This window comes from Ictalurus punctatus, chromosome 18 (genome assembly GCF_001660625.3).
Source record: "Ictalurus punctatus breed USDA103 chromosome 18, Coco_2.0, whole genome shotgun sequence".
Taxonomy (NCBI): Eukaryota; Metazoa; Chordata; class Actinopteri; order Siluriformes; family Ictaluridae; genus Ictalurus; species Ictalurus punctatus.
In genome coordinates this window covers 24,486,399-24,506,398 of record NC_030433.2, presented here as the reverse complement: position 1 = coordinate 24,506,398, position 20,000 = coordinate 24,486,399, and the positions used below count along the sequence as shown (strand labels likewise).

The window sequence follows — 20,000 nt, the reverse complement described above, 5'->3', positions numbered from 1 at the left end:
AAGCTTGACATTATGCTGTTCCACTGGCAGATCCTTCTGCTAATTTTACGCATTTATTTCTAGAAAGAAGTGAAATTACCTGCAGACATTCGGTCTGAAATCAGTCAAATAGGTTTAATCATCTTGTATTCGGGATATTTTTACTTGCTAAGACATTATTTTTGCAGTGTAGTCAGTCTGTTTTAGCATTAGCATTTTGACACCATCACCGGCTGAAGCTACAACAGCCATTTAAGAATCTGTAGAAAACGGCGCTGGCGGCTTTTCCCTCGCAGATCTCACTCGATCAAGTAAACGAGAGTATCTCCGACGTCCACCGTGAGGCCGTTGTCAATCAGACGCACCTTCTTCTCCTCCAGGTCGACGTGGAACACGCACTTTTCCGAGATGGCCAGTTTGCCGTGTTCTTCTTTCCCCAACACGGGAACTCTGCGAGGGCCGAGCAGCGGGTCTTCAAAACGCATCAGCTTCACTTTGGTTAAATCTGAGAGAGAAAAAGGTTAAGAGCTTTAGAAAGTTTTCTGAGAGAGGCCCGTTTCTGTTTCGGAATTAAACGTCGTGCAGAACGTTGACTTTTATATCACCGCGTTCGTAATCGCCAGTTTCTGCTGCTCCAAGTAGAGCTGCGCTCATAATCACGAGTTTCAACACATCGTTATTACCTGTACACTACCGTTTTACACACACGCGTTCTTTATTGTTATTTCCCCGCATTTTAGAATAATAATAATAATAATAATAATAATAATAATAATAAAAGTCATCAAAACTCTGGAGTAACACAAATGGAACTATGGGAATCACATTGTGATAAAAAAAAAAAAAAATCCTAAATAAATCAAAATAATTTAGTATTTTAGCATCTTCAAAGTAGACACGCTTTTTGCCTAGAATTTTTGCCTCATTTGATTAGTGATTATTCCTTTCATTTAGTCATTTCAAACATGATATGACTATTTAAACCAATTTTAAAACGATGAAACTCTTTAAGTGTGTAATTAAACTCAGTGCAGCTCGAGTGCAGGTGGTTTTAGTTCTCACAGATTCACCTTTGATGCCTCTGTTGGCTTTGTGCAGTCTGCGAGTGATGCTGTCCTTGGTGTCTCCCTGACGGATGTGGATCTGAGAGGAGAAAAGTCCGTTGAACGGCTGAGGGTTCAGCAGACACACCGACACGCCAGGCTACGGGGGGGGGACCAGGGGGTGGAAAAAAGAGACAACAGGTTAAATCGTTAATCCACAACCATTTTCAATAAAAATCAGCGTCTCACAATTGAAGTGTTAACAATTGCTGTATAAAAGACAATACATACGTTCCCATTATTATTATTATTATTATTATTATTATTACTACTATTACTACTACTACTACTAGGGGTCCGAGCATGTAGCAGAAGCAGACCAAACTGTAAGTCGCAGTAGACGTTAGAGGTAGTAGCCCCTACACAAGCAATCGATTTGAGCCTCAATCAGCATAAATAGTGCAAGCATTTACATTATGGCCCTTATCTCAACAGCCATAAACCCTACACTTAACCCCCATCCCCACCCCCCCGAACAGCCAAATAGATCTAGGCCCCGCCCACTAACTTCCACCATGATGGATTTTATTTTGCTAATTTGCATAATATGCGAGACGTACTTTTGCAGACGAGTCCAGACTAGAACCTCAGAAATTATGTTAAACAATATGGCTGCAAAATGTCAATCAAATCGAACAAGGTGGAGCCCTTTTGAATGATGGATTGATTTTTAACGGTGATTATTTCGAACACTTGGTTGCTGTCAGCCAATCAATCAGCCTTTCACTAGGCATTTCACACAGCTACCATCGTCACGAAAACGTTCAACAGTATGTTCATCTATGATGTCTTTATTGCGCTATGAAACTTGGCCACTGGAGGCACTATTTGTGAGGAGTGCTTGGACCCCACAGATCTACGCTTGCTTCTCATCACTGCTACTTTCAGAACACGACAACAATTTTTCACTTCATACTGAAGAATGCTGAAATATAAATCAGACAGTAATTCTGTTCTTTTCCTTCACTTCTCGGCATTAAACGCGACTCCATGTCCCTGAGTGAAGTCAGACACCCGGCGTCCGGCCGCATTAACACCGCGGGGCGTGTGGGTGAAACGATCTGCGTTACCTCTGATCTGAACACGCTGAAGGGTTTTCCTGGACAGCAGTCCTCCTTCACTTTATCGTCCCCTTCGGAGGCAAACAGGACATCGATCTGTTCCAGCTACAGAGAGAAAAACAAAGAGTTCACGTAAAACTAACGACTTAACACACGCCTAATTCTACCGATCTGATTCGGCAGCGCGGTACGAGCGAGCGTAATATAACTAAGACTTATGAAGAGGTTTGAGAGTAATACCTACAATCTTTTTCTTTATTTAGTAGCCACTCGGCTAGTACACACCAACTCATCATATTTTATGCACAGCTGTTCGGCTTCCTACCTCCAGAGAGTTGGTGAGATAAACAATGTTCTCCAGCAGGACTGCTCGCTCATCAAACTCCAGCTGCAGCTCCAGCACCCTTGGCCCGCTCTTCTCCAGGTTGTCCTGACACACACACACACACACACACACACACACACACACACACACACACACACAGTCAACAGAGCTGTCTCAACACAGCGTTCTGTTTACACAGTATTATACACCCGGTGTAAACATGCTCCTCTCTGTGTACGCTCTAGATTACTAATCAGAAGGCTTCTTAGTTACTGTTACTAATTAATTAATCCTATCTCATGATATTAAACTAACCCAATCATACAAAAACTCAAGTCACGATACAAAGAACTATATAAATGTACACTGAGCAGCACAAGTTCCCTTTCAGCTGCATTTCTAATACTATGGAAGGAATAAAACACTTTGGTGTGTGCGGTTATAGGAAAACAATCAACGCCAGACGGTGTGATGACGCAGTCGTTGTTACCACCCTGTAAATGATCATTTCCTTATAACCGCGCGCCCCCTAATGTTGAGTTCTTTTTATATGACGGTAAATTTCAACGATTACAATTTTTCACTGATTAATGAACACATTTTTTTACGTTCCTGTCCTCACTTATGTTACAGCAGCTAGAAACACTCCTTCCCTCAGCAGCATCTCTTTTTCCTCTCTCTCTCTCTCTCTCCCTGTCTCTCTGTCTGCCTCACTGTCTATGTGTCTGTCTCTCTGTCTCTCTCTCTGTCCTGAAGACGTCGGAAAACACAAACTCACAGACCGTTACAAAGCGCTGGCACTGGAGACTCCTTCCGCAAATGTTAAAATGCTATCTCTTCGCAGAAAATGTGATCATATCGACATCTAGACAGATAAAAACGTATAAGGACGAGCGCATACCTAAACCTGTGAAAATTAATCGACACCTTCAGACCAATCAGAATCCAGAATTCAACAGCGATGAACAGTGAGGTCATTCGACGGCACGAAATCGACTCCTTCGATACTTTAGATTATGTTGAATTTATTCCCTTTTCCAGAGAAGCATGGGGTCGTTTGCACATCAGTACCTTGATCATGGCCACAAACGGCATGACGCGCTTCATGTACTTCTTCAGCTCCGGCATGGCGCCCAGCTCCACCGCAATCACCTTATTGTCAGGAAGAGTTCCACTGTTGTTCTAAGAACCAAAAAGTAAACAAGACATCCTTGCAGCGAGATCCAAACCGTCTTACATCGCACATCTCCGAGCACTTTCTGAACGCTAAACACGTCCCGGACTATTAAAAACAGAACGTTTAGAGTTCTGAGCACGAGCTCGTTCACATACACCGTCTACAGAACAAACCTGACATTAAAACAGCTTTACCTTGTAGTGTTTGGCCAGGAGAGAGAGGGCGCTGTGCTGCCAGGGCGGATAACTCTTTGCCACGTACACCGTGCAGTGAGAAGGCTTGGCTGGTGGTTTGTTGTCTCCTTTCTATGAGGACAAAGTGCAAAACTGAAATGAATCGGTACAACTTCATCAGCAGCACTTTACCTCACAGTACAGTAATTAAAAGGCAAATATGAGGTAAATATTTAGAAGGTAAAAGGTAAGTGTGTGGTTTTATATATATATATTTTTTTTTAAAAACATCACTAAATGGATTAGAAATCATCAGAGAAAGATTCTGTAGCAGTCCTGGGTAGTGTAATCAGAAACACACACACACACACACACACACACACACACACACACCTTGCTCTTGGCAGGCTGCATGTAGGCTTTGAGGCGGAGGCGCAGGTCATGGGCCGTCTCCATCAGGTATTGTGAGGATCGGATCAGAACCTCGTCCACCGGACCGGCCGCTGGCCAGCTGGCCTTCATCAACGATTCCGTCTGCAAAACAGAGGACAGACCAGGAAATAAACAGAGCATCGGTTTTAAAACCAGCACGTCTCGTCTTAGGGGCGTCTTTCAGGCGACACGATACAGAACGATTCGCTATTGATCCGACCCGATACGATTCAGCACCGATCCAAAATGATTCCTTTCTAACGTGCGCTGATGGGTTTTCAGCAGAGTTAAATGGAAGTTTGGGTCCCAACCCTGTTCTCTTTCTGGAAGCAGTGGGGGCAGTACTACTGTCTGAAGAAAAATAACTGTTCTGGTGTTTTTATTAGTTTCTCGAAAATATTCATAAAAAATGATGGACTAACCGCTAACCCGAACCCAAACACCAACTCACACCAAACCTACTACAAGGGACGTTATGTCCATACTGATTTTTAAACCACTTCTTAAAGCTTTTTCCTTTGGCTTTTCACTGATTTATTTAGCGAGTTATTTTTAATTGATCGTATTCTAGCACAGTTTTATTGTGTTTGCCGTACAGCACTTTGGTCAGTCTCGGGCTGTTTTGATTTCGATGAACTTAGACTTGATGGCTTCCACATTGATGATTCCACAATTAAAACCGGAACATTTTCAAGTTAAGCGTACTGTCGCTCACCTTTCCGAGCAGGGCCCAGGTGTACTCGCACAGGTGAGGGCAGATCGGAGCCAGCAGCAGGGTCTGGTTCTCAATAAACTGGAACACCAGGTCTCTGTGCATTCCCTCGATGGCCAGCTCCCGGTATTTATCCTTAGCTGCCTAGGAGAAGAAATAATAGAGTACAAATTTAAGCTATATATATATATATATATATATATATATATATAAATTTAAGGAGAAAGTCTACTTTGATTGTAAGATAAGAAACTTTATTGATCCCACACTGGGGAAATTCCCTAGTCACAGCAGCTCAATTACACAAAAAACAGATAGGAAAGAATACACATTAAATAGGAACAGAATTGAAAGAAAGAAAAAAAAAAGTATCTAAAAAATATATACAATAAAAAGTCACCTGTATATGTGTTTGAATAATAAAACAAAAACATAATAACAGAGCTTTAAAATACAGATGAATGTGTGTTTTAATAATAAATAATTGATCAGATGCTGGAATGAATGGAATGAATCTCGTGTGTGTGTGTGTGTGTGTGTGTGTGTGTGTGTGTGTGTGTTACCTGAAACTCAAAGAATCCAGTCTTCAGTGCCTCCTTGTACATCATCCTCTCATAATGCTGCTCAGTTTTAATAATCCCCGAGTTCATTTCACTGTAAACACGGAATGAAACCATAAAAAATAAAGAATAGTTTTTTTTTCACCAGATGACCTCCAAACGACCCGCAGCTTCTGTACGGATACAACACCCCTCATAACAGCAAGAACACACCCGGACCCAGTGTCCCACAGAACGGCGCAGTGATGATTACCTGGCGAACACTCGGTCGTTGAACGTGTCGGCAGGCCCGGTTCTCAGATTGTTCTGGTTGGAGATGATCTCTTTGACCCATTCCACCCAGGTGTAGAGACGCAGGATGCCAGCGTCGGCCATGGCCTCTACAAAGTTCGCGTCTTCTACGGTGTCTCCGGCATCAGCAAGAGCCAAGCGCATACCTGCGGAGGACAGCGATGAATATGAACAGCCATAAAGAGTTATTTTACATCGTTCTTATTTCCTTTATCACGTGAGAGGAGTTACAGCACAGTGAGGTTGGATTCTTAAATCAGGTGGTGTTTTTTATTTTAAGATTCATTTTCTGTGAAGTAAAATCCCTGTAAAGCATAAACGATAAAAATACCACCCTAATATGTTAAAGAAGATGGAAAGGAGGCAAGAAAAGCAGGCTCACAATACTAGTCATATTTTCCATAAATAACAGAGACGAGCTCTCTCACTCACACACACACACACACACACACACTAATGAGGACTCGGCAGACGTCTGTACTCCTCTCCAGATGGACCGATTTCAACACTCACTCCTTTGGGAAAGCGTTTTCTGTTCAGTCGGCCTCCAAACTTCAAAAACAAACCAAAATTTAAAAATAAATAAATAAACAAATAACAAAAAAAAAATAAATAAAAAAAAGCTTCCCTTCTGTCTTTCTGTCTTATGAAAAGGAACAGATTTTAGATCTGAAAAGTAAACTGCTGACGCGCCTTCCCGTCTTTCCGGAGGAGCTAAGACAAAAACGAGGCCGTCGTCGGGAAGAGGGAAGTGATGGGCGATGTTTCGGAGCACGTACCGTCTGCAGAGAACTTCTCAATCGCTTGAGACAGGGTGAGAAAGTTGCCCGTGGATTTGGACATCTAGCGAAGACAAAAACAGATCAGTCGATCATATTTTTAAGGAACTTTACACCACATACTAATATCGTAACTAGAACACTTTACCTCAGATGAAGATGTTTATTTATATACGTACATTCGTTATTCAGTTAATTTACTATTCATTATACCACAGCATGGCTGAATTCTTAAATCTGATTGGTTAGAAGTTGTGTATTATTATTATTATTATTATTATTATTATTATTATTATTATTATTATTATTCTGTATAACAGCACGTCTCAGACACTCGGTCCGGCTGCATCATAAATGGCAGGTTTATTTCAACACGCTCGTTCTAATGCGTTATGGTTTCTATAGTAACAGCCCGTTCACGTACACGTCGGACGTGCCACTTAACCTAAAACTAACAATAAACAGATTGAAAAAGGCGTGTCGTTTAACAAAGAAAAAACGTGAAATCTTAGATGTGGCGATGTTCTATTTTTTGTTGTTAGGAGGTGTTTATTTAATGTTTATGGAAGGAGTCTCCAGTTCCAGTGCTTTGTAACAGTCACGGTGCTTTGCAAAGTTTCCCAGCACGGGAAAGTGCTCAGGACAGAGGAGTTTACACTTTCTGGTTTCTCTGTAAAATGACATGCTGTGGGTTTTTTTGAGAGAGCGCGAGAGAGAGAGAGAGAGAGAGAGAGAGAGAGAGAGAGAGAGAGAGAATGTTAATAGCTGCTATGACGCAAGTGAGAACAGGAAGGGACTCAGCACAGTAGGGATGTACGAACATCTCGCTACAGCATGTTCTTACTATATATCCAGATGTTAGAATTACATCTGACTTAACACTCCAAGAGCCGAGATTAACGATATTGTGAAGAGGGAGAAAAGAAAGAAGAAAAAAAAAAAGGATTGACCAACCTTCTCAGAATTTAACAGAAGGTGTCCGTTGGCGCGAACCGCTCTGGGCCACTTTCCGCTGCGAGAATAAAACACTCCTTTTAAAACGTTTGCTTCAACAGCTCAGAGACATGACGCGAGATATAACGAGAATCACATCTTGAGCTAAAATAAAGATGCTTTAAGAGTCGTACAACAGAACCTGAAGAGAAACCACGAGACTTTCTGTAAATGTTCAAGAACCTCAAGAGATATCATCATGAACCATATCCCAGTTATACAGCCGTATTTAAACCCTAAAAGACTCCTACGATCAATCTCCAGTACCAGATCCACTAGAAGAAGCTCAATCTCCATGATTCAGATGTTCTAATGATAAATCGGTACACACCTGTCCTCGGGCCACATGGCCACATGGTTGTACAGGTAGTAGGAGAGATGGTTTGGTACTAGGTCTTTCCCAGAGACACGGGCATCCACAGGGTACCAGTACTCAAACTCTCTCCTCAGCCTCTGCAGATGCTCCTTAGGGATGTCCGTCTTGGGAAAGGCAGCTGATTTGAAGAAGATGAAGTCCCACACCTCTCTGGTCATCTGTTCTGGTCTGGAAAATGAGACGCAGATTTCATTTGGGAGAAGCTTAACATAATCTAGCGGCGCAAATATGTTTCTCACGCACGTCGGCTTTAAATTAAAAAAAAAAACGAAAATAAATCCCATCACAAGCAGACGGACAAACAGAAACAGAGAACGGACAGAAATAACAGTACCTGATTCCCAGAGGTGAGGGTCCCTGTCCATTGAGGACTCCTCCCTGCAGTAAGTGGGCTACGGAGTAGTAAGCCATGTAGATGGTGGAGTCTGACAGAGACTCGATGAGCCACTGTTCGTCCCACGGCAAGCGTGTACCTACGGGCGGGAGAATAAAAATAAAAAAACAAAAAGAAATCAACACCTGTCTGGGGAAATCTGCAGGTGAACCACAGAGAGGAGCGGCGCACGAGCAGAATTAAGATGAACATTTTTTTTTTAAAGTTTGTAAAAAGAACTCGACATGATGAGGAAGTGAAGAGCAACAACAACAACAACAACAACAACAACAACAACGGACTGATGAAATGAGATTTTCAGTTTTGCCCCAAACCACATTTTTATATATTTTTTAGTTACTCCAAATGTACTTCAGTAAGACTTGACGTGTGTGAGGAGGGTTCTTTAGTTCAGGTCAGTTCAGTACTGTACAGTTCAGTACCTCATCAGAAATTTAATAAAATGTATTTATTAAAAACAAAACAAAAAAAAACAGGCAGTTTAGTAACAGTGCACTTTATTTTTTGCACTCTTTCAGACCCCTCTATTTATTGGTGTATAAATAGGAGTGGTTATCTATGGTTTTAAATGCGAGGAGGAATCGAAATTGACAAAATTGTTATAAATAAAACAGTTTGTTCAGTTCAGTGGTGTTATCAGTGTGTCGAAAACAGAAGCAAAACAATAAATAAATAAATACTGTTTCTGTCGGGCGCATAAACATGCAGAGAATCGGTATCGGTTATAAAAAAAAAAACCCAAAAAACTCAACATCAACTCCAGAGTAAACTCGGATTAATCAGACTGACTACATCGTTACTGGATCGCTGTTCCAGACACGGACGTGCAGAGAGACCGCGTTTACCTAGACCGTATGTTCTGGAGCAGGCGTGTTCTTGAAGCCAAGCGAGCGTGGCCTCGAAGTTCTTCCTGGTCTCATCACAAAATCTGCAAAACATCCAGAGCAGAGTGTGTGTGTGTGTGTGTGTGTGTTTAAAAGCGTTATAAATGAATAACAGAGGTGTGATATGATTGTAATTATGATTGTGTATCAGTATACTGTGAAGTAAAGTGACTTATGCTTTAACAAATCTTTAAAATGACTGTTTTGAACTGACGCACTTATAAATACAGGGGTTTACACAAAACCGTAGCTTTAAAAAAAATAAAGAATGAAAAAAAAAAACAATCAGTTAAAGATTTTTAAATGTACTTGAAACATTTGCAGTTAAAAATGAAAATCATTTCCAGTTCCAATCTTTTCCACATATTACAGGATCAACTCTAATTGAGTCTTTTTTTCCTTCAATATCAGAATCTTTTTTTTTTTTGGCTGGTATTGATCCGGTACTGATCCGGTACTGATCCGGGGTGTCGAATCAGCATTTTTTTTGTTATTTTGCGTTTTATATATAAATAGAATTTTGTCCCCCACTTTGTAACATTCATTTATTTATATTTATTTCTTCTAGCCTTATAGATACTGTTTATTGTCTTATTTTTATTCTTTCATCAATGTGCAATGTATACACATTTCAATAATCGAGCGCGATATACTCGTGTGCAGTATTTCTATATGTTTTAAAGTATTTCTTTTTACTTCTTAATTCAATATTTTTAAACTCCTTCATTTTAAGTGTCATTTGCTGCTTTCTGAGAGTGGTCACGCTCAACTTTGTTGTATTGAACACCATGATAAAGTGTCTTACTCTTACTCTTTCTGTAAAGCGTGTTGGCATTTTAACTCAAAGTGCTATAAAATGAAATAAAGTCGGGATTTTCGTCCTCTGAAATGAACTCACGTCTCCAGAGACTCCAGAGCAGTGACGGCTTGCTGCTTCCACTCCTTGTCTCCGTAATCCAGATACCTGTCGCAGGTAAAACATGAACGTGTGAGGAACAAAAGAAAGATGAAGAGGTATGGTGATTCTAGCCAGACTAAAATCTCAGAAGAGCGCTGCTGAAAGTTCTAACGTGGGCTGATCGTCTAGACAAGAGCAGCAAAGGGGGGAAAAAAATAGAGGGAAAAAAAAAAACAAAAGAAAAAGAAGAAGGAAAAAAAAAAAACAACAGTATTAACACCAACAGGGAGAAAGTGGAACAGCGCTCGGTTATCAGGACTATTTTTAATCATTACAGTGAGTCTTTTCCACATTACACCTTCCTGTGACCGTGTTTCAGAAAAGTAATATTAGCCTCTGCTCGCTAAACAAGCTTTTACTGTTTTCGATAAAACGTCAGGGTTTAAAATCCACTCACCACTGATCACAAAGAGCCACCACGCACTCATCAGCCGAGCGAGACATCACCTGCTTTTCAGGCTCCATGTAAATCAAAGCCTCGCCCTGAGCACAGAATGAATAAAAAGATGTTTACTGCAAACAACCGCGTACAAAAAAACTCATAAAAACAGCTCCTCAAAGAACGCACCGTATACATGACCAAGAAAACACAACAAAAAACAAAACACTCACAAGACCGACTTTCATGTGCTATTTATTTACTAATTAGAGTCGTATGTTTCGGCAAATGTGTCCTTCTAGAAAGAAAACAAGACTTTTAACGGGACTCCGGCACAGATTAACTCGACTAGAGGACCTGATCGACTCCAGATCATATCATCCGCATGGATTACTGCACTTTTATATCCGGGATATAGTGTGCGCTTTAAACTGTTTATGTTTATGACGTTTACGGCGTTTAGCAGACGTCCTTATCCAGAGAAGAGCTTCGGCGTCTCGATCAGAAACACGTCCTCGTGCTAGTTCACTCGCTCCGGGCCCCCGAGCTCCATCCAGAACATTCAGGGAAAACCAGTGCGTTTATTTTATTGGCATTAATTAAAGAATATAAAAATATATAAAAAGCGAGCGGACACACATCTGTAAATTAAGACAAATAAAACAAATCTTTCGGATATGATAAAAGAAACGGTGGCATACAAACGGAGGTCAGGTCTGTCCGTCCATCTGTCTGTCTGTCTGTCCGCGCAGAGCCACAAGCCGTAAGCAAACGCCTCAGCTGATGGAGGATTTCGATTACTACTATGATTACATTATTAAATATTTTTCCGGGTGTAGAAGCGAGTCAAAATCACTTCCACTTCTGTTTTTCAGTCTTTACCCTGATCGCTCATTTCGTGCTCCCAGCAGTCTGTCAGTTTTTTGGGCGTCGCTACATGCAAACGAGCGGCGTCGGGAAAGTGCTTCGTACTTTACGGTGATGATACATACGCAAGTACGAAGAAAATCGGCGTTTGTCTTACGCAAACATTAACACACAACTTGACTCTTTACTCATGATCGACGTGAATCGGAGAGAGATTTGGCCGGATGTGCGCCGTGACAACGTCACAAAACCGACGCCTTTCTCTCGAAGCACGCGTGAGTGCTAGTCCTGTCGACATGCTGATTTCAAGAAAGTCATTTTATTACAAGGCAATGCACGGTTCTGGAGGAGTACAAAGTGGGAAGGAAAATGTCTGCATTAGTTTTGTCTCGAATTAATAAGCCATCTCCTTCACACTTAAAATAAATCAAACTATTTCAAGAAATAGTACCTGAAGACTATTACGATGCTAAATGTGAGGACCGCAGTGGGGTGTGGTGCACAAAAACAGCGCAGTGATGCACTCAAAACTACAGAGCATGAAAAGGGGGAGGGGGGGAGAAGAAGAAGAAAAAAAAACCTTGTCAATCATCATCTTCTGAATCGGCTTCTTCACATCCTGAACTTTCTGCCCTTTAAAACCGTCAACCAACATAACCTGCAACAACAACAACAACAACAACGAAAACATGATACAGTCAGCACTAAATGACTCGTTTTTAATTTTATACACGTCCCCAAAATCCCAAAATGTTCCAGTCTCACCCCTTCATAGAAGCCTTTGAGGTAGACTCTCTCTTTGGCTTCAGCCAGCTTCTCTCGATCATTCTGGCTCTGGATCTTCAGCTCGTCACACACCAGAGGAGCCGACAGGTTTCCGTAGCCAGGGATCTCAATGATGGGAACCTGGAACGGCAAAGGACATCATTCTCCAGCACTACCCAGAACCTAAACATGCTTTTTAGAACGATTAATCTGGTTCTCGAGTCCAAGTCAGAGCTCAAACGTAATGGTTCTTGCTCGCTCTTTGGTTTGCTTTCTCACTGCACGTAAATAAACGGACCAAAAAGGTCTGAAGGGTGTGTAGGGCCGACGGTCAGAAACACAACGATGGAGCACGAGTGAACAAATCAGTAAGCTGATGCACAAAACATTACAGATATATAACGATTATATTATAAAGAACTAGTTTAAAACATTTCGTGCATCACGTCCAGGATTTATAATCTCTTTTTAGTTCATCTGAGCAAATCTCCAGAACACGTCGCTCTGGTTCAGGTTAGCAGCTCAACGTCTACAAAACACACACTCGCAACCCAAAACGCACGGCATGCAGCGGTTCACTTCCCGCAGGGAGTCGATTCAGAGTCAGATCATTCACTCCACGCCATTAGCGAACACCACACCTGTGGAAAAGCACAGCGAGGTTCACACCCGGGCTGCGTGACGCCACTTACCGGTTCAAAAGGAAGGACCATGTGATCTTTAATCCCAAACTTCTCTCTCAGAGCCTGGAGAATAAACAAGCAGCCATTTGGTATGTAACGTCATCCTCCAACAACCAGAGCATTTCCTCACAAAATAAAGATGCTTAAGAAGCAAAAAATCAAGAGATAAAAATCACCGCTTTCTTTTTGAGGTCTCTGAGCGCTGCGATGTCATCTGGAGCGTCCGACGGCACGCTGGTCACTACCCCCGTTCCTACGGTCGAAAAACAAGACCTCGTCACGTTAACTACGATTCCGTACACATATTTCTGACGCGAGTTTTGAGATATCTGTGTTCTGGAAACGTCAGACGGGAATAAAATCTCCAAAATGCGCATAGAAATCTTACGTGCTCAATTGAGGCGGGGATTTTTTTTTTTTTATTTGATCAAAAGACACGCGTAAAACTACGATGGAATAAACTGCTCGATGTGCATCCAAAAATAAAAATAAAAAAAGTCATGTGACTTCGATTCAACAAATCACGTGATCGGATAATCGTCTCAGAAAAGTAAACATGGCGGAGAACGAGACACGACGTTTTTTTTCCAGGAAGTGGCGATTTTGTTCTCTTGAGCACATGGGAAGGAAACGGTGCAAATGAACGTTACCGTGCGTAGCATTTCATAAAAACCATTTAAATAACTGCCAAATCTACAAGGTACTGCGAATGTGTAAGAACCCCTGCGCTAATCTTATTGTGTCTGAGCTTCATCGAGAAGATTCATTCGACATTAACTACACCGACACACGTACTCGGGTCTCCTGGTTCACGTTAAAGAACCGACTCTTTCCTGAACGACTCATCGCTACATTCTACTCATCCTAAAACTACTTTTCGGCCATTTTCTCACATTTCTGTCTCACCGATTTAATTGCCGTTGTTATACTGTACAGGAGCGGCCTCTAGAGGGGAAATAAAAACTATTACTGACTAATTTTGTGGTGTTATTTGAAGTGTTGTCTTTTTGATTATTATTCGTTTTGGACATCTCTATTTTTATTTGTTATTTGGAGCGCTACTTTTTGGTTCAGTCTGGATGTATATACCTTTTACTTACTTTAATATTTATTAACAGTTAATATATATTAATATTCGTACGTTAATCATGGTACAGTCAGTACCGTTTTCTTTTGCATTAAAGTTAATCAATTTTAAAAACTACTACTACTTTAAAACTAATTTTAAAAAGTTGGTAGAACTTGCATGTTGCACGGTGTATTTTTATGGTGTATTTTTATGTCGGTTTCTAAGAACAGCAAGTTTAAGTTTCTAAGTTTCTTTTTTTTTTTTTAAATGAATAACAACGTCATAACTGCTAAAATGAAAACGAGAGGCGCGTACCTTTATCCTCCTTTATGGTGAGCATGGGCAGGGCGTAGATGGTCTTATACGTGGTGAGAGGAGCGTTCAGGGCGCAGCCGAGGATGTCCTGGGGAGGAAATATAGCGCAGAACGTTTTTATCAGGGCGCACAGCATGAGAATATTATCGTCAAGCGCAAGCGCTTACGTCAACCAAATGAATCACACAAACTAAGACGAGGTGTTCTGTAGCTGCGCAACGCTGCACGGCAGGGGTTGTGTGTTGAAGTTAGAACGAGCCAATCGCATTGATTTTTAGTGATTTATAGCAGCCGTTGTCTTTCGTGTGATTCTGTGATTAACTACAAATCTCGAAATGCATCACGTGAAGAGATCTACTTGAACTGCAGATCTACAGATACGTGGAACAAAATAAAGACTGACAGAGCGAGACGAAGAGGGAGATGTACGCGATGTACGAGATGTATGATCTTAGCAGAGATAATTCAGTGCCAATTCTTCCTCTATCTCTATAAAAGGTATACAGCACTATGCAAAAGTCTTCACGCCCTAAAGAAATACTGTAAGGCAAAAATACTGACAGTGTCGTAAACAACAGTAAACAATGTCAATATTTGGCGAGAAAAGGTTTGATCATTAAAACGGTATCGGGATTTCCCCGAGCGTCTTCGACAACCTGCAAGAGTTGTTCTGGAGACTCGGTCACACTCGCTTCTGATCTTCAGACAGAATTCATTTTCCGTCTGAATCGTGGTTTATTACATAAAATACGTTACCTTCTTTACTGATGTACATACCTACCTAACGTGCTTTTCTATCTTCTCATAGAGCCAGACAGATCGATAGAGAGAGAAAAATTGTTCACACAATCAGATAGACAGAGCATATACAAAAGCATGTGTGTGTGTGTGTGTGTGTGTGTGAGAGAGAGCGTGTAGAAACCTGGCCGAGGAGTTGCGTGACTACAGGCACCACTCCGTTCTCCTTAGTGAAGCCCTGGTAGGCCATGTTCCTGGCTGCTCTCTGCGTGCTGATGAACACGTCTCCGCCGACCGTGTCAAACGCCACGTACTTCATGTCAGGTCTGATCCAGCAGTTCGTCTGTCCGAACATGGTCTCCGGCCTCAGCGTGGCTGCCACCAGGAACACCTTCTTCCCTTTCACGGTGCTGAAGCGGAAAACGAAGACAGAACGCAACATTTACGGAGGTCACGTGACACGGGCGAGCGTCCACCCACCCACCCCGGGGTCGCGTTAAAGGAGGATTTCCTGTCTTTGATCAAATTTTAGAAGCACTGACGGAAAATTAGCAACACCGCGCAATTTTACACAACTGCTCAACTGGCAAATTAAAGAAAAGAAAAAGAAAAAAAAAAAAGACATGAAAATAGACAACAATTTCACAACCATCTAATTATCCCTGCTGATTCATACCTCCGTACTGTACTTTAGACAATTTGGCTTTTTTGTAAACACCTAAACCCGTAACTGACCGCTTAAGACAATTTTGTAATGTTCTAAAAGAATAAACTAATATTAACAGTTGTCAGAAGTTGGGTTGAAGATTTATTTATTTATTTGTTTGTTTATTTTCAGTTTAGACAACGTAGTCGAGATATAAAGTCGTAAATATATATATTTAAAGAAGGAGGAGTTAAAAGTGTGAAGGGTTCCACGGGGTTATCTGAGGTACCTCAGTTTTGCTGGATAGGGTTCCACCATCTTCATTTTAATAAGAGTGTACTCCTGAGGTCCGACTCCCTGGAATTAATAAAAATAGATTAATAAAAAGAAAAAGGAAAAAAACACGACTCCCTGCGGCTAATCGTTAGCGTAATGATTTTTAGTTATGTCGAAGTAACCCACTTCTCCCGTCTGTCTGTCGTGGTCCATGCACGGCTGTCCGTCCTTCGGAGAGTAAATCGTGTACCTGCGAAATCAGAAGACACGTTTAAACATTTTCTTTTTTTTATAATTTATTTGTATTTCAGCTCAACCTTTAAACGGGATAAAAACGAGACGCACCGCTTCCCAAACTTGATCTTCTTCCTCTCTCTCAGAGTGACAAACTGCCAGCGCACAAAGGAATCGTAGAAAGGGTTGACGTCGGTGGTGATGAAGGAGCGACGCCAGTCCACCTGAAACACAACAGCATTGTACGCTGTGCCTTTGTTGTTGTTGTTGTTGTTGCAGATTGATGCATTTTATCTGAAGATCAGCTCTTTTTTCCCCACCAATGTTTGAAAGACAAAATCTCTGACTTCAGAAGCATAATTCATTTCATAACTCGTATAAACACCTTTCTTTCAGGTAGTATACAGGGGAGAGCGATACATCACACAATATAATATCATGACTCACGAGGCGTTTCGATGGTGCACCATATCGGAGACTGAGAGCAGGATGGCGGAAATATATATTTTAAGAACATTACGAATATTTAAGATTTCATTTTAAAGCTTAAGTACCAACATCACACCTAGCGCTTCCATTTTTTAAAAATTATTATTATTAAAATATCACCACATGCATGAGCTCAGAAAAGTGTGATGATCATATTATTAGTAGTAATTTATAATATACTATATTGATTTTTCCTGCTTCCAACACGTCAACTTCCAGACCCGACTGTTCACTTAATATATCCCTAATATATGCCTGATATATCCCACCCCTCGACAGGTGCCTCTGTAACGAGATAATCAACGTCCCTCACGTCATCCGTCAGTGGTTTTAAATGTTACGTCTGATGGGTGTATGTGTATATATGTATTTATTCGATGTCTACCTTCACACCCATCCTTTTCAGATCTTCCAATGCCAGTGGAGGAAAATAATCCAGCCAGTGCTCAGCGTTAGAAAACTTCACGATCTCCTCGTCCTTCAGGCCCAGAGACTTCATGATGTCCCACTGGAACTTGGAGGAGCCGGCTTTAGCAGCTGCTTTGCTCTGATGAAAAAATGAATACGAGAATGCGATATTAATAATAATATATTTGAAAGATTAAATACTCATAGGTGGGTTTTAACGTAAAGGAACGTCGGACTCAGCATTTCATGCGTAATAGACAATTTACTATTCGTACACAAGAGTTTACTAAACTTTTTTATATAAAAAAAAAACCAGTTTGTTTATAAAACAATAAATAAAGATATAACACAACGGGGGTTTTCCTCTAACAACTTGAAAAATTTATCGCAAAATAAATTTTAACATCTTACACAGGTACTGTGGGTATAACCGATCGTATATGATCGTATCGCCACATCACCCGGCCCTACTTCTACCTTCATATCTAATTAATACAAACGGCTTTTACTGAACATGAGATTTATTTTGCTTGATGTGATTTTTAATTTCTGTTATTTTTACACCTGTAGATGCTTTCCTAAGGCAAGAAAATAAAAATAATAAATAAATAATCCACTAAAACTGCTTTTCTTACGGTGTGGAACTTCACCTGAGCAAAAATGTAAAACCATTTCCTTTGTTTTGAAATTAAAATATATATATTTTTTAAAAATAGTGACTCATGAGAAACGCTGGTGTGATTAACACCTTCTTCCCCTTCGCCTTGTCTCTGATGATAATCTCATCCGCGGTCTTCGTTTTCTCTTCTGCTTCCTCCTCGTCTTCATCGGGAAACCGCGGGGGGTTTCCGTAGAGCTCGATCTCTCGCTTCAACTTATCCGCGCAGGCCTACAGAGACGAGAAAATACTCCGTGTACACAAAACGCAGGGTGGAGAGAGCACGCTGAACAGCGTAACACACTTCACACAGTGCTGTTACAGGAAAATAATCAACGCCAGGGAGGTGTGATACGGCCCCAGTTACTGTTCCCACCCCAAAAATGGATTATACTCCTAAAACAGCACGTCCCTAAGTGTTTTATTCCTCTTACACCACGGCGATTACACATTTTCACTTATTAACGAGTGACAAAATGCCCTTTTTAACCATTTATAGCTACGTTTAACATTAAGCTGCGTCCACGAGACAAGCTAGTTCCTGTTCTTGCTTACGTTATAGCAGCTATAAACAGTCGTTCCTTCTCTTGAATTCAACGAGACAAAAAAAAAAAAAAAAAAATGCACGCTTGTTACAGCATGCTATTAAAAAAATAAATAAATAAATAAATAAAATCACAGACACTGGAGACTCCTTCCGTAAAATGTTAAATAAACATCTCCTTACAGATCCCGTGCGTTTTGTAATCCGTTTACACAGAGCGCTCTTTGTATATAGTCCTTGCGAACGAGCTGTTGCTATAGAAACAATAACGTATTGGAACGAGCGCATTAATATAAACCTGTGATTGGTGTCACAGCCGGGAACGACCGCCGGAGCCGCCGTTACAGGAAACTAATCAACACATTCTGATCTTAGAATTCAACAGAGTGGTGATATATGCACATATACACACACTTTTATATATATATATATATATATATATATATATATATATGATATTTCTACACCTTTACTTACTTTAATAGGCATTCCAGTACAGTGCAATCCGAAGGGGAAAAGGCAGTGGCGTCCTTTTAAGCGCTGAAAACCCACTGCAAACTACAAGAGATGTTTTAATCAACAACCACCACGTACTTATACGCTGATGCATCAGAAATCATCCATAAACACCGGATACGATGAGATACACGTACCTCACACTTTGACAGACAGAACGTGTGACCGAGATGCAGTTTCCCGTTCATGTACGGATAAGGAAAGGTAACCAAGTACTTGTTCTTACTGGAAAGAAGAAGAAAAAAAAAACAACGGATACGGATTAGAGCATTAGAACAATATACACCATACAGCCAAAATGTTCTTGTTGAACGTCTCGTTCCAGATTTATTCCCTCTGTGTTTGCTGTTATAATGCGCTCCACTGTTCTGGGAAGGCTTTGCACTAGATTTTGGGGCGTGGCTGTGGGGATTTGTGTTCGTTCAGCTACAAGAGCATTAGTGAGGTTGAGATCAGGAGCTGATGTTGATGTGAGGAGACTCCAGTTCCAGTTCCAGTTCCAGTCAGTGGGGTTGAGGTCAGGGTTCTGTGCAGGACACTCGAGTTCTTCTACCTTCTTCCAACCTTCACACACCGTGTCTTCATGGAGCTCGCACTTTTTGTGCGCTTTGTGTCGTGCTGGAACGGTGTTTGGGATTCTTAGTTCTTATGGAATTTGTAACGCTACAGCGTACAGAGACGTTCTATACACCCGTGTGCTTTAAACTTTGTAGTAACAGTTTTGGTAAGAACCACATATTGGTCTGATGGTCATGGGGTGCACAAACTTTTGGCCTTAGTGTCATTTTTGTGATATCAACACAAACTCACGTTTCCGCCTCCACCACCGGCGCGTCGCTCTCGAAAGCGTTCTCCTCTTCCCATTTCTTCTGGATGTCCGTCTCGATCTTCCTCAAGAAGTCGAGCTTTGCTGTTCCTTTTCGTTCCTAATGAAAACAAACAAAAAAAACCTTCAGATCAATTCCTTTACGCTTCTTAATATATATTTTAATCTTGGAGGGGAATTCTGATACACCTATACCTGCTTGGGGGGGGGGGGGGAGAGATATATTATTATAATATAGTATATTATTATACTATATTATATTATCATTATATCTTTGTAGTGATGCTTTAATTGTAAAAAAAAAAATGTGTTGCAAAACCAATATATCGTGATACATATCGTGTACCGAGAACCGTGATGTGATGTGATATTTTGTGTAATATCGCTCCA

General features: G+C 41.0%; 1 protein-coding gene across 1 annotated transcript in view; it reads right to left on the bottom strand.

The window, feature by feature from the left end:
* Positions 1-20,000, bottom strand: part of lars1b (leucyl-tRNA synthetase 1b) — a 20,980-nt gene that overhangs the window by 381 nt on the left and 599 nt on the right. The window contains exons 2-32 of the mRNA XM_017492815.2: positions 19,595-19,710; positions 18,922-19,009; positions 18,746-18,826; positions 17,815-17,955; positions 17,044-17,205; positions 16,281-16,393; positions 16,122-16,185; positions 15,949-16,016; positions 15,198-15,423; positions 14,276-14,363; positions 13,068-13,144; positions 12,901-12,954; positions 12,209-12,349; positions 12,024-12,101; positions 10,595-10,680; positions 10,138-10,203; positions 9,201-9,283; positions 8,296-8,434; positions 7,917-8,129; positions 7,547-7,604; positions 6,593-6,656; positions 5,776-5,959; positions 5,526-5,616; positions 4,966-5,106; positions 4,212-4,352; positions 3,840-3,950; positions 3,540-3,650; positions 2,469-2,573; positions 2,153-2,248; positions 1,050-1,182; positions 1-484 (exon numbers count right to left, since the gene is read on the bottom strand). The exon at positions 1-484 is cut by the window's left edge and continues 381 nt beyond it. Coding sequence (XP_017348304.1) covers positions 279-484; positions 1,050-1,182; positions 2,153-2,248; positions 2,469-2,573; positions 3,540-3,650; positions 3,840-3,950; positions 4,212-4,352; positions 4,966-5,106; positions 5,526-5,616; positions 5,776-5,959; positions 6,593-6,656; positions 7,547-7,604; positions 7,917-8,129; positions 8,296-8,434; positions 9,201-9,283; positions 10,138-10,203; positions 10,595-10,680; positions 12,024-12,101; positions 12,209-12,349; positions 12,901-12,954; positions 13,068-13,144; positions 14,276-14,363; positions 15,198-15,423; positions 15,949-16,016; positions 16,122-16,185; positions 16,281-16,393; positions 17,044-17,205; positions 17,815-17,955; positions 18,746-18,826; positions 18,922-19,009; positions 19,595-19,710 — 3,525 coding nt within the window. The 3' untranslated portion in view covers positions 1-278. The remainder of the gene's footprint in view (positions 485-1,049; positions 1,183-2,152; positions 2,249-2,468; positions 2,574-3,539; positions 3,651-3,839; positions 3,951-4,211; positions 4,353-4,965; positions 5,107-5,525; positions 5,617-5,775; positions 5,960-6,592; positions 6,657-7,546; positions 7,605-7,916; positions 8,130-8,295; positions 8,435-9,200; positions 9,284-10,137; positions 10,204-10,594; positions 10,681-12,023; positions 12,102-12,208; positions 12,350-12,900; positions 12,955-13,067; positions 13,145-14,275; positions 14,364-15,197; positions 15,424-15,948; positions 16,017-16,121; positions 16,186-16,280; positions 16,394-17,043; positions 17,206-17,814; positions 17,956-18,745; positions 18,827-18,921; positions 19,010-19,594; positions 19,711-20,000) is intronic.